A 13,602-nucleotide genomic window follows, 5' to 3' on the forward strand; every position below is an offset into this window, starting at 1 on the left:
ATTCCATCCAAAGTTGAAGATGTCAATCAACTGGTCCAAGCCAGAAATGACATTTTGAAGGAACTCCAGCAGAATTTACTTCATGCCCAGGATCAGATGCGAGTTCAAGCTAATAAGCACATGAGATTGGTGGAATTTTCAGAAGGGGATTGGGTCTATTTGAAATTACAGCCTTACAAAATCAAATCCTTAGCCTCAAGACCCTATGCTAAACTGGCTGCAAGGTTCTATGGTCCTTATCAGGTGCTATCTAAAGTCGGTCCAGTAGCCTATAAACTCCTACTACCTTCTCATTCTAAAATTCACCCAGTTTTCCATGTCTCTCTTTTGAAAAAAGCCTTACAGCCCCATCAGCAGCCCCAACCTCTCCCTCCTATGTTGAATGAAGAGTATGAACTCCAAGTAGAACCAGCTGATATAGTAAACTGGCGTGAAGATCAGCAAGGATTAGTGGAAGTTTTGGTCCTTTGGAAGAATCTACCTACTTATGAAAGTACTTGGGAGAGTGCAGCTAAATTGCAGGAACTATTTCCAACTTTTCCCCTTGAGGACAAGGTCATTCTTTTAGGCGGGGGAGGGGGTATTGATACGAATAAAAATAGGTTTGGGAATGTATATGTGAGAAGGAATAAAAAGAATGTTAGTTAGTTAGTTTTCTTTTTAGCTTAGCTGTCATTCTATTAGAAATTGGAGCCAAAACAGATTACTATAAATAGCAATCTGTTAAGAGCAGTTAAGGGGGTTTTTTAGGGAAGAAGTAGAATTGGTTGGACTGATTCATAGGGAATCAAGAATTTTCTTCTCTAAGCTTGTAACGTGTTCTTCATTGCAAAATAATACATTCAATTCAGAATCACCTTGATTCTGAATAGCATTCTTCTATTCTATCCCTAATTCCTCTTCTCTGAGTTACCAGTTGTAACAGTGACTATAGCAAAGACGGTTGTACTCGCCATAATATTCAAAAGGTAGCTTCGGTGATTCTTAGGAATGAGCTTCACAAGAGAAGGTGTGGCTAGTTGAATCACAACTGGATGGACAAAGCACAGTGAATGCACACAGCAGAAGGAAATAGGACAGAGACATCGATCGGCTAAGAAGAGCTAATATGAGGTTACAACAGAACGAAACAAGGAAAAATCCTTGTAGAGGAGAGACAAAATGCGTTCGAAATGGCTATTGGCATTGTAAACCGTGTCACTGCATACTGAAATACAAAAATAAGGAAGAATCTGGAACCAGTCTGTGGAGGCAATCCGCACAAGTGAAAACTATATTGAAAATCTCACCAAACATGATTGCATGCACGAATGAGAGTAGTGGCCCAGCTGAAATCACTGGAACTTGTAGAGACACATGATCGAGAGATTCTGCTCCTCATGATGGGTTTTAGGCAAAAAAAGTTCTGGTTGCAGCGGATGGTGGACAACAACAGAATTAGTGGCCACCAGCGACAACAGTGACAGAGAGTTAGTAGCAAAAGACAGTGTTTAGGAGGCTCGCGGAAAAGAGAACAGAAGAGCCAGAACAATATGGAAACTCGGTGAACATAAATAGATTTGAGTATAATAGTTTAGCTTGGGTTAGCGGTTCTAAACAGCTTGTAAAATGCCAAATAAGCATTAAAGAATTAGTTTGAGAAGTGTCACGTCAGCACTGATAGTTGTAACTGCCGCCCATTAGAGTTAGTTTCAGATGGTGTAGGATAACAGCTCAATAAGTGAAGGTTAGCAAACATAAGGGCCCATTATTTTGTGAAAACACTGTTTTTATTTTCAAAAATTATGTTAATTTTGACTTGATGAGACACTCTTTAAATGAACCATTGTCATTGAGAGAAGATGAAATGCTAATGAATGAAGATGCATTTCCAAAAATAATTAAATACAAGATTTATTAACAATTAAAAATGTAGACAATTGTTCACTTTAAAAGTCTCTTACATCCTTATTAACAGTTAAAATTAAACACAAGATTTAAGAAATGAAACAGAAAATGTTTTCATAAAGTAAACAAGCCCTAAATTCTTGGTAGCATGAAATCATTCAGGATTACTTTGGAGAACTCAAAATTTACAAAGTTTCAGTTTTATCTTCTCTTTGAGTTTTCACTTTAATATGGTATCAGAGTTTCTAAATCCATGGAAATACCTCCTCCTTCCCTACCACCACCTCCACCGCACACAGTTCAAGCAACACCATTGCAAACACATATATTTACTCAGCAATCTGCGGCATCATCTTCGTCCTCGATTACCATCAGCCTAAAGATTTGCTAGAAACTCAATTACATCCACCCTATTGTGTGCATTCTCATCTTTGATCCTTGTTGTGTACAGTTTTCTTCAATAGAAAGTATTTAGTATCGCTAGGTTATTGTAGTATGTTTCATCATAATTTTGCTTGTGCTGTGTATTGACCACTAAATAAGATGCGGAAAAAAAAAATACATGACTGAATTGTTTGGCTTATGTTAATAACTAATGCTAGAATATATTGAGAGACATGTTGAATAACCTATGTGTTTCAACTACACGAAGGAAGATCTTTATATAGACTTTATGTGATAAATACACATAATGACAGGAATACTTATAGACGATAGGAATACTTACAGACTTTCTATTTATTTACATACTAATATTTTATTTTCAACAGATAGTATATAGTATCGCTAGGTTATTGTAGTATGTTTCATCATAATTTTGCTTGTGCTGTGTATTGACCACTAAATAAGATGGGGGGAAAAAAATCCATGACTAAATTGTATGGCTTATGTTAATAACTGATGCTAAAATAATGTTTTACAGAGTCATGATAACGAAGTACATAAGAAATACAAATTATTGAGGAAGAATCACCTGTCGAAGAAACTTGAGGAACTCCTTAATGGTTTTTTCTTATTTCCCATGTCAAGCAGTTTTGCATTGTCTGTTGCAGTTGAAATTTTAGTTAGACTCAAGTTTGGTAAAACTGTCTTGCGATTGTCATTTGATTTCCTAGCTAAGACATTAGCTTGACTTCCAATGGTTTCCATATCAACTACAGCTGTATGATTATTGGTATTGGCAAATGGAATGTTGTTAGTTCCAGAGTCAATAACTCCATGCCCTCCATTTGCTAAAGCCACAGCTTTGACATTAGCTTGTAAAATCTTATGCTTTTCAACCTGTTTGGCTCGAAACAGTGCAACGGAAACAGTGAGAAACTGGGTATGGAAGTCCGGACATAACTAGCAAATTTTAAAAAAATCCGTGAAGGAAAAAGCTATCCCAGAAGTATGCTTTGTGATAACACATTGATCTGGGTAATACATAACAAAATCTAGGGTTTTACCAATCTCAAACAATTTCAGGATGGAATTATAAATTATACAAAGCCTCATGAAGTCAAATAGTTGTATTTGGCATTCACATTTCATTTTTATTCTTTCAAACTTGGACACCATTTAACCTTCTCTCATTAAGCAATTTCACTAACACAGCAGTAAGAATGATATAATAATAAGCACAATCCTTGGTCAACAAACATTTTTCACATACTATAAATTTTGTTTTAAGTGACTAGGGAAAACAAATGAGAAATGTTTGGGTCCTCCTTAAATAAAGAAGAAAAAGAAAAAATATAGTATGTAACTAAAATAAGGCATTTAAGTTTATGAAGTCTTACTTCATGCACCAGAACCTGCTTCATAGCTAAAGAAAGCACATAATGGTTTGAAGTATAATCCTGAAGTGATGTAGACAATAGAATAAACATTAATAACTGGCTGAGATTTCCATGATAGAAGCACGAACAATAATCCCAAGTCCATACCTTAAAGTTTACAAAGTTACCGATAGCAGGAAAGAGAGACAAAGCCAACTCATCTGCTACTTCATACTTCAGGGTATTAGGCAGCGTATCTGATTTCATTTTCTTATATGTTATAGCATATGAGACCATTGTGCTGACTAAGTGAGCAATATCATTCTTCTCCTTATCTGATAGTAATTGCAAGGCCACCTAAAGAAAAGGAAAAACAAATCAGAAAATAGAGGACAAACAGTGTGACATGAGCTGAGCCAAAGCTAATGTGAGCAATGAAAGCTCAGCTTTAGAATGTCAAAATACTGAAATAGTCATCAGACTATAAATTATTGACAACATCCGGTTGCAAAATAGCTCAAATCCATGCTAAATGTAATAATACAGCAAGAAGTCCATCAGCAAAAAAAAGGTAAGCAAAAACACATGAGCATAGCTACAGAGGTCAATGATCCTCCTGCTTCATATTTAAAATAAAAGGAAAGAAACTCTGGCAATCTTAATAAACAACGTAAAAACTGATTTAGGGTGCAGTTGCCGGTATCTAAACTTCAAGGTCGGAGGTTTATAGGTTCTACAGAAATTGAATCATATCTGGTCTAGTGTTTTGTTCAAATCAGTTACTAATGATGTCTTCCATAAACATAAGAGAATTATCTCACAATGACTATAACATTTTTTTAAATAATAGCACTTCAGTTCTCATATAAGTTGAAATTACCTTCTGCATCTCAATGTTTTCGGAGGCTCTCTTTTAACTTCATAAACATCTATAAGCTTATAAGGACATTTTCATCGGTCAAGAACCATTAATTTATTATAATTGAGCAGCTCCCGTAAGCTAAAAGCTAATCGAGACTACACATGGGTTTTGAGAGATTAGAAACTCTAAGGAATATATAACCGAATTTGACAAGGGTGGTGTACGCTTAAACACTAGGATTCTTGGCCAAGACCGCAAGAGAACCATCACTCTGTGTTGGACACTGGAAGTTCTCCAAAAATAACTATTTGAAAAGCTGCATACATGCCTTAGTCTTAAATATGAATATTAGTAAAAGAATTGAGGACCACAAACTAAATTCAGTAACAAGCCACTAAGGAACATAATACAAGAGGCATCATTTATCATAATATTTCCTATTTCTAAACAACTCAACATATATTTATTTATTTATTTATCAAAAGAGAATTGTGCCTTCACATCTATGATTCTAAAGTATTAAAAAGGTAGACGAAGTAAACAAGGAGACAAAATCAATTAGCTTAATAAACTAATCTCTTGACAAATGGAATTAGTACATCACCGGTCTTATGGTTCGTGGGGACAGGATGTGTAACAATGGAGAAATTAAGTCTTCAACAAAGGAAGTAGCTGACAAGTGCCTTGCAATATGTGGTGGGATTTTGTAATGCCAAGTATTCAAAATCTCCATATTTTCCATATTCATTGTTCGATACCTGGAGATTTTTATATGATATGGCATTAGGAAATTTGTTTTGTAGGAGAAATGCATTTTTAAGTTTACGCAAGTTCATCTAGCACAAGATATACCTGTGATATGACTTTGGCCACTCAATGTTTGGCTTCTGAACTTGAGCTACTATGTGATGTACAGTAATTGCTACAGGAGGCAAATGAACTGAAGGAAAGACAGAAAACCAAGGGTGAGATTGAACTTGTCTTTTTGTAATAAAAACAATATTAAAGTATGTAAGTTATCTTCCTACCAAGGAGAGACATTTGTTGTGTACGCATTATATATTGATGCAACAGATCATAAACTTCAAGACTGTTGAGGCACTTGACCTTCAAACAGATTTCAAAATTTCTCAGTTATCAAAAGAATCAGTAAATGAATCTCAGTGTTCAGGAGTCTGTTGTGTGAGATGAAAGCTTACAGTTTTCTGCATAACTGGATCATGATAATTGAGCTGCAGAATATTTTCATGAATGCCATCCAGAATCAGGTCACTATCACCTCTGCATATTAATTACCCATTTTTACCTTGGACATCCATAAGTTTCAACATGAGAGAAATGAGCAAAACAATAATACACGGCCTACCGGTATGATATAAGGGAGTACAAGGTGTCAAATTCAGAGAACTTGCTATTATTAGATTTTCTATCGATCTTTTTTGTCCTTTTTCTTTGGAACAACTACAAAGAATAGCATTCAATACATAAGATGTTTAATATAAAGTAGTACTCTTAGAAAATTATAGTCAGGAATAAACAAATTCAAAAGAATAGTACACATTACCTCTTTCCAGATGTCTATAACATTTTTTGACATGTCCTTCTGACCAACAACTTGTGAACCAATATCAAACTGAGCACCAGTAAAGCATGTGAACATTAATCCAGAATCTAACAAACAAAATAAATGTTCTTCACATGACAAGAGTGATACTCAATGAAATTTCAAGCCTGTTTAATTACTTTTCCATAAACAATTTTTTGTTTTAAAATACTAAAACGCAAAATTCTTAGGTGTCATTTTTTATCTGACTGTTTTTAAAACTTGTTCTCCATAATCCGATTTTAGAGGAGAAAATTGATAGCATGGTTAACTAGTTTTGTTTTCTTTAACATGTAGTCATGGATTCATTACTCTCAATTCAGACATCTATTATCATCACATCGTTCGTCACTACCACTTTCGTCTGAGTGCCCTCAACCTTTCAGAAGTTCTTTTTAAAACAAAGTTCATCAAGCAAGATTTTACATACTTTTCCCCATGAAATAACTTTTGAAGGCTTAATTACACTATTAGTTCCTCTAGTATCATGATTGTGCAATTTTGTTACGTGTTTCGACTATGTGAATTGGAATCCCTCAAGTATTCTAATAGTTACAATCAGGTATATCTGTCCCATTAATTTTCTAATTTTGAATGACGAGAACCTACATGGCCAACATGGATCTGAGATACTGCTGACTTAAGCCAGTTTGACAAGTTGATGTGGCCATAAAAGTATCCCGGTGACTTGATGAAGAAGCTCTATAGGAAGTGATTTTGGCCACATTGGCTCCTAACTTTAAAAATAGATGGTTCAGGTACGAAGGAACCTAATAGTGACAATTCAGATACCAAGGTTCGCACAATTAAAACCTAGGGACTAAAATTGGACAATCAATTTGTGTGAGAGACCAAAAGCGTAATTAAGCTTTTTTAAAAACAAAACAAGAATAAAATCAAGAAAGCCCTTCATCTCTTTTTCTTCCTTTTTTTCTTCTTTTTCAGGTCCAAGGATTGTTATAAGGACTGGCTTGTAAGTAGATGGGAACTAAACGCCCATACTGTTAGGGCATTAGGCTTAGGCCCTGTTGGAGATTGCGTTATTATTTTCTATTTTCATAGTGCAGATTTTCTGTTTTAATATTTAATATGTTATGCTTTTATTTCCCTATCTTTCCTTAAATCAAGGAAGAAATTTTATTGTATTCTCTGTATTTGAACCAGCTAAGACTGAAGAATAAAGTAGAACATTCTATCACTTTTTTCTACACGGTATCACGAGTCTCGTTTAGGCTTTTACTGCATAGCTTTATACAGCTTTAGCAGTTTTTTCCGTACAGTTTGTGTTACTATTCACGTCACTAGATGTTTGTTTCCACCACGAGTTCAGCCTTATTGACTCAAGCATCAGCACTGTCGGAAATAAACCAGCTAGAACCCAGAAGCTCGCCACCACACCCTCACGCGTAACTTTTTTCCTGGGGCGTGATGCCTACTCGCAGCGCCGTCTCTGGCACACGCCGCCTTCCAAGGCGCCGCTCGCCGCTGTTTTTTTTCCAATTTGTAGATCACCTCTTCCTCTTTTCGTTGGTGTGGTCAAAATACAGATCAAAGATTAAAAAAATTGGGTGATTTTTGGATGTCCAACGTTCATTCTTGATTGAGAGTGATCTTATCTAGTTTTATTCTGGTGCTCTATGGCAGAATTTTGTGACACTAGTTTTGGCATCACTTGTTAGGGAAATTTCAATGAGGTAAGAAGTCTGACTTTGATGTTATTATTGCAAATGCGGTTGGCATACACGTGAATCCTGTTGGAAACTCATTGGCAAGCCCCCGAATTGAAAGGAGAAAAGTGGAGGTGAGGGTCGTGCATTGTGAGATAGTAATTCTGCTCAAAATCTCTCATCTCTTCCCCTCACGGAAGAACAACTAGAAAGACTTTACAAAATTCTCAAACCTCAAACACCTCGTAACTCTGTAGCCCAAAAAGGTAATTCTGCCTTCTTAGCGTTAGTCCTAGCCGTACTTGGATAGTAGATTAAGGTGCAACTGATCACATGACAGGTGATTCTACTCTTTTTTCTTCATATACTCCCTGTGCAGGTAACCAACAAATAAAAATTGCAGATGGCTCTCTTTCAGCCATTGTAGGAAAAGGTTCTATTGTGCTATCCTCAATGCTAACCCTTAAAGATGTCCTACACATTCCAAACTTATCTTGTAGTTTATTGTTTGTCAGCAAACTGGTTCAGGATAAAAATTGTCAAGCTAATTTCTCTCACTCTCACTGTGTCTTTCAGGGTTTGAACTCGGAGAAGACGATTGGTTGCGTTAACGAGAGTGGAAGACTCTACTACTTTGACATTGGATCACAACAACCTTCAAATGAATTAGTTCCTGCTTTGAATCATTTTTTGTTTCTAACAATGATAATAATAATGACATTATGTTATGGCATCTACGACTAGGCCATCCAAGTTTTCGTTATTTACAACATTTGTTTCCTAAGTTATTTTGTGATAAAGATTTTTCTTTGCTTAACTATGAAACATGTGAATTTGCAAAACATCACCATTCCAATTTTCCAAAATAGCCATCAAAACTGTTTTTTGTTATTCACAACAATGATGGGGCCCTAAGCGAACAAGTACACTCTATACAAAAAATGATTTATTACTTTCATAGATGACCAAACTAGATTTTGTTGAGTATACTTGTAAAAGGGGAAATCTGATGCATGTCAGGCAGTAAAGGACTTTTTTAAAATGGGGCAAAATCAATTTCAAACAAACGTTCAAGTCTTTAGAAGTGATAATGGCAAAGAATATTTTGACACTATTGAGTGAGTATTTTCTTGAAAATAGGATCATACATCGTAGTTCTTGTCCTAACACACTCCAACAAAATGGGGTTGTTGAAAGAAAAAACAGACACTTCTTAGAGGTGGCTCGAGCCTTGCTTTTCTCAAGTAAAGTACCAAATTATTTGTGGGGAGAAGTTGTTTTAATTGTTGCTTATTTGATTAATAGAATGCTGTAAAAAATCCTTAACTTTCAAACTCCACTTCAAATTTTCAAAGAATGTTTTCCTATTGCTCGTGTTTCTAATGATTGGAATTTAAAATTTTTGGGTGCATCGCCTTTGTTCATGAACACAAGAACCTAGGCAAGCTTGAACCACGTGCTATAAAATGTGTTTTTGTGGGTACAAATTTTCATCCAAACACAAATTGTCAATGTGGATGTTACTCTTTTTGAAAAAACGCCTTTCTTTGATGACCCTCATCTTCAAGGGGGAAATCAAAGGAAGATTCGTCTGAAACATTTTTTAAAACTGAAGACATAATTTTGTTTGAAAACATGCTTTTATTACAAAGTTCTAAGACTTGTGCTTCTGCACCGACAGAAAATGGCCAAGATTCATTAAGTAAGCCTACTCTTGCTACGAGCGAGGAACTTGGTGAATTTGTGCCCACATTTGTCATGAAAAGAATGATGAAACCCTTGAAAATGGTAAATCAATTGAAATGCCAACACATGATAAGTCATGTAAAGTAAATAGGTTCGAAGAAGGTAACAGGATTTGGAAAGGGAGGGTTTTTGTGAGGAAGAACCATGATGAGTCCACATCTCAAAATTGCCATGAGACTGATGAACCAAGGGAGAATGATCCTACTAAAACGGAAAAAGGTAAAATTCTCTCTAATACTACTTCTAAATACATTGACCTTGATATTTCAATAGCTATCAGAAACCTGTTAGATCTTGTTCAAAGCACCCTATGTCTAAATTTGAATCGTATTCAAACTTGTCTTCACTTTTGCTGCATTTACCTCTAAACTTGTCTATCGAAAGGCAAAAAGACCGTAGGATGTAAGTGGGTGTTTACTGTGAAGTATAATTCTGATGGCTCATTTGAAAGATGTAAGGCTTCTTTGGTGGCTATGGGTTTCACTCAATCCTACAGCATAGACTACTTAGAGACATTTGCTTCTGTTGCAAAATTGAATATCGTTAGAATACTTTTATCTCTTGCACCTAATCTTGATTGGCTACTACATGAGTTGGATGTTAAAAATGTCTTCCTCGATGGTGATTTAGATAAAGAAGTATACATGGATAGTCCTCCAAACTTTGAAGACCAATTTGATTCACAAGTGTGCAAGTTGAAGAAGTCATTCTATGGTTTAAAGCAATCTCCGAGAGCGTAGTTTGAAAGATTCTCTCAATCTACGAAGAAACAAGGATTTACTCAAGGACAAGTTGATCACAAATTATTCACGAAATTCTCATTTGATGGGAAAATTGTTGTCCTAACTGTCTATGTTGAGGATATTTTCCTCACAGGAAATGATATAATTGAAATGGCTAGAGTAAGAAGGGAACTAGCTATAGACATTGAAATCAAAGACTTGGGATCCTTCAGATACTTTCTTGGTATGGAGATTGCTCGATCAAAGAAGGGAATTGCGGCTTCACAATAGAAATAAATTCTAGATCTATTAAAAGTAGGAATGAGTGGTTGTAGGCCAATTGACACCCCCATAGACCTTAATGCAAAATTGTGGGGGGAAGAGAGTGTTCCTGTGGACACTAAAAGATACAAGAGATTGGTTGGTAAGTTAATTAACTTGTCTCACACTAGACCTAACATCGCCTTCTCAGTTATTGTTGTGAGTCAATTTATGAACTCTCTTTATGAAGAACATCTTGAGGCAGTCTATAAAATATTGAGATATCTGAAGAGCAATCCAGGAAAATGTCTATTTTTTAAGACTAGTGAAAGAAATGTGTCTATATTTACTGATGCAAACTGGGCAGGTTCAATCATAGAAAGAAGATCAACATCTGGATATTTTACCTATGTTTGGGGAAATTTTTTGACATGGAGAAGCAAAAAACAAGGAGTTGTTGCGAGAAGTAGTAAATAAGCCGAGTTTAGGGCAATGGCTCGGGGAATTTGTGAAGGGTTGTGGATTTATAGAGTCCTAGAGGAAATTAAGATGAAAATTGAACTTCCATTGAAGTTATATTCTGGCAGTAAAGTGGCCATTAACATAGCTAACAACCCAGTTCAACATGTTAGAACCAAAAATATTGAGATTGATATGTCTACCTTGTTAAAGAAATTGGATGCAGGAATTATATGTCTACCTTGTGACTTCTAGTCAACAAACCGTAGATATCCTATCCAAGAGCTTGGCAAGACCTATCTTCAAACATTTGATAAGTAAGTTGGGCATGATAGATATGTATGCACCAACTTGAGAGAGGTGTTGGAGATTCAATTACTATTTTCTATTTTAATAGTGCAGATCTTATGTGCTAATATTTGATATGTTATGTTATTATTTCCCTAAAATCTCTCCTTAATTTAAGGAAGAGAGTTTCTTGTATTCTCTCTATTTAAACCAGCTAAGATTGGAGAATAAAGTAGAACAACATTCTATCACTTTTTTCTACATGCCCAAACCCGTTTCCTAATGTATACACACGTACTAGATTCGGGAGCTTAACACTATTGAGTTAGAGCATTCCATTTGAAAATGTCTTCATCTCTTTCACTCACAAAGAATAAGATCAAACCCACAACCCAGAGACATCTTTCATTGGAATATAAAGGTCAATTATGGCAGTAAAAAAGTTCCAAATCAAATTAAACATGTTTTCTTAAATAAAGTGATTATAGGGAAGAAAATATGAGACAATTGTGGAAAATTGAAATTTACTACATAACCAACTTCATACTGTTCTAGAACCTTTGCGAATAATAACAAGAAACCGGATAATCATTAAAATTAAATAAAATAAAGAAGCAACACTTTTCTTTACCAATTTCAAATGCTTTCACAATGGGAAATTATGAATGACCATACTTGGATATGAAATGGCAATAACACACTCAACCTTTATGAGTTCATAAGTCATAGAAAGTTGCTCTGAAATGCTAGTTCACATTAAAGTCTTACCACATTGAGGGTTTCTTTCTTCTTGGAGAGAAATTGGAGAGTGTTCAAACATGAGCGTATATCACATTCTGTAAATATGGATTAAAAGTCAATAAGAATAAGAAAAGGGTCAAATGATTTGAAAGATTATTTAAAGAATGAGTTGCAACAAATAGACAAAACCAACAACCATGCCTTAACCTACTATGAATGATTGACAACATCAATCAAACAACCCCATAATGGTATGTTATATATGTAATCTATGTTGCAACATATAGACACACGAAAAATCAAATACTATATTTTGAATAATAATTATTAGGTTTCTAAGTTAGAGGAAAATTTGAGTGAAAATGTAAATCTGAAGAGAAACTGAATGAAATTTTATTTTTCTTGTTTAAGCACACTGACTCTAATATGAGGAAGCTACAAGAGACACTTAAAATAGGTGACGCATCAGCAATACGGTTACAATAGTAATAAGAGACAAACAAGCTCTTAGTGGTACAATAACTATCTTAGCAGAATGATATTAACCAACAGTGTATGTAAAGGAAATGTTGAAAATAAAATATTAATATGTAAATAAATAGAAAGTTTGTTAGTATTTCTGTCGTCTGTAAGTATTCCTGTCATTATGTGTATTTATCACATAAAGTCTATATTAAGAACTTCCGCCGTGTAGTTGAAGCACACGGGTTATTCAACATGTCTCTCAATATTTTCTTCTCATTCAACATGGTATCCAGAGCCCGTTGAGAGACAACCTTGACTTTCAATTACCCGGTGGACCCACTGTCTCCGGTGAAATTTTTTTTCCGACAAATCGTGTTCTCAACTTTGGTTTTACCCCTCCATCTCTTTGCTATGCTGTTCCCCTAATTTTTTCCAGCCGCCCACATCTGCCTTTGCTGTCGTTGTTGTCTCTGACAATCTTTTTCGACCAACGACCACTCCAGCAGCGTCGTACACCCCAGATCAACCCACCCCTCAACGCGCGTCGTCAAAAAGCCTCCCACGCGTCCACACGCACCGTCTCTCTCCATGCGCGGGAGATCTACGAGCCACCCTCTGTCACCGCACGTGACGGAGCGACCGACAGGCGTTCACGACACTGCTTCTTCAGTTGTACTCGCCTCAACCATCTAATTCCATATATGCCCTGAATTTTCAGTTTCGAGTCACGAATATTGATAGGAATGGGCTGGGCCCCACAAGTGATGAGGGGGATCTCTTAGTAAATAGAGATGAGGTGAGGCCTAAGCAATGGCAAGTATATGTGAGAAAGAATAAGAAAGGGGATGCAGAAAAATAATGATTGCCTAGCTGGCATAGGGAGTTAATATTCCACTAATAAATAGGAATTAATATTCCACTAATAAAGGGGAGTGTGTGCAGAGATAGCTGGACGGTTTTTTCATTTTTCAGTTACACCTTATAGGTTGGGCAGTAAGAGAATTGTTTTCTCTAACTGAGGAGCATTAGCTCTGGAATCATTTTCTGTTTTCTTATCAATTAATACAATAATTCTTTTCATCTAATTCTATCTTATCTCTGCTCTATCAATTGGTCCGACCTGCTACGTTCATGCAAACCA

At 35.7% G+C, this 13,602-nt stretch overlaps 2 protein-coding genes across 3 annotated transcripts in view; one reads left to right on the top strand and one right to left on the bottom strand.

Moving 5' to 3' along the window:
- The first annotated feature begins 96 nt into the window (after positions 1 to 96).
- On the top strand, positions 97 to 648 carry LOC140920075 (uncharacterized). Its single transcript, XM_073367388.1, has one exon. The coding sequence runs from the start codon at positions 97 to 99 to the stop codon at positions 646 to 648; it is 552 nt and encodes a 183-aa protein (XP_073223489.1).
- Positions 649 to 2,755: 2,107 nt separating this feature from the next.
- Positions 2,756 to 13,602, bottom strand: part of LOC101503481 (uncharacterized) — a 38,181-nt gene continuing 27,334 nt past the window's right edge. The window contains exons 12-21 of one of the 2 annotated variants that reach the window (XM_004513970.4): positions 12,024 to 12,091; positions 6,074 to 6,142; positions 5,876 to 5,970; positions 5,709 to 5,790; positions 5,538 to 5,616; positions 5,362 to 5,449; positions 5,114 to 5,267; positions 3,816 to 4,004; positions 3,669 to 3,728; positions 2,756 to 3,168 (exon numbers count right to left, since the gene is read on the bottom strand). In XM_004513970.4, the coding sequence (XP_004514027.1) occupies positions 2,857 to 3,168; positions 3,669 to 3,728; positions 3,816 to 4,004; positions 5,114 to 5,267; positions 5,362 to 5,449; positions 5,538 to 5,616; positions 5,709 to 5,790; positions 5,876 to 5,970; positions 6,074 to 6,142; positions 12,024 to 12,091 (1,196 nt within the window). In that variant the 3' untranslated portion in view covers positions 2,756 to 2,856. Of the gene's footprint in view, positions 3,169 to 3,668; positions 3,729 to 3,815; positions 4,005 to 5,108; positions 5,268 to 5,361; positions 5,450 to 5,537; positions 5,617 to 5,708; positions 5,791 to 5,875; positions 5,971 to 6,073; positions 6,143 to 12,023; positions 12,092 to 13,602 lie in introns of both variants that reach the window. The other variant, XR_012162737.1, reaches the window with a different exon arrangement.

The sequence above is a fragment of the Cicer arietinum genome, chromosome 4 (genome assembly GCF_000331145.2).
Source record: "Cicer arietinum cultivar CDC Frontier isolate Library 1 chromosome 4, Cicar.CDCFrontier_v2.0, whole genome shotgun sequence".
Classification (NCBI taxonomy): domain Eukaryota; kingdom Viridiplantae; phylum Streptophyta; class Magnoliopsida; order Fabales; family Fabaceae; genus Cicer; species Cicer arietinum.

Excerpts from the sequence above, each read along its gene's own strand:
- LOC140920075 (XM_073367388.1), top strand. The coding sequence starts at position 97 with ATGCGAGTTCAAGCTAATAAGCACATGAGATTGGTGGAATTTTCAGAA.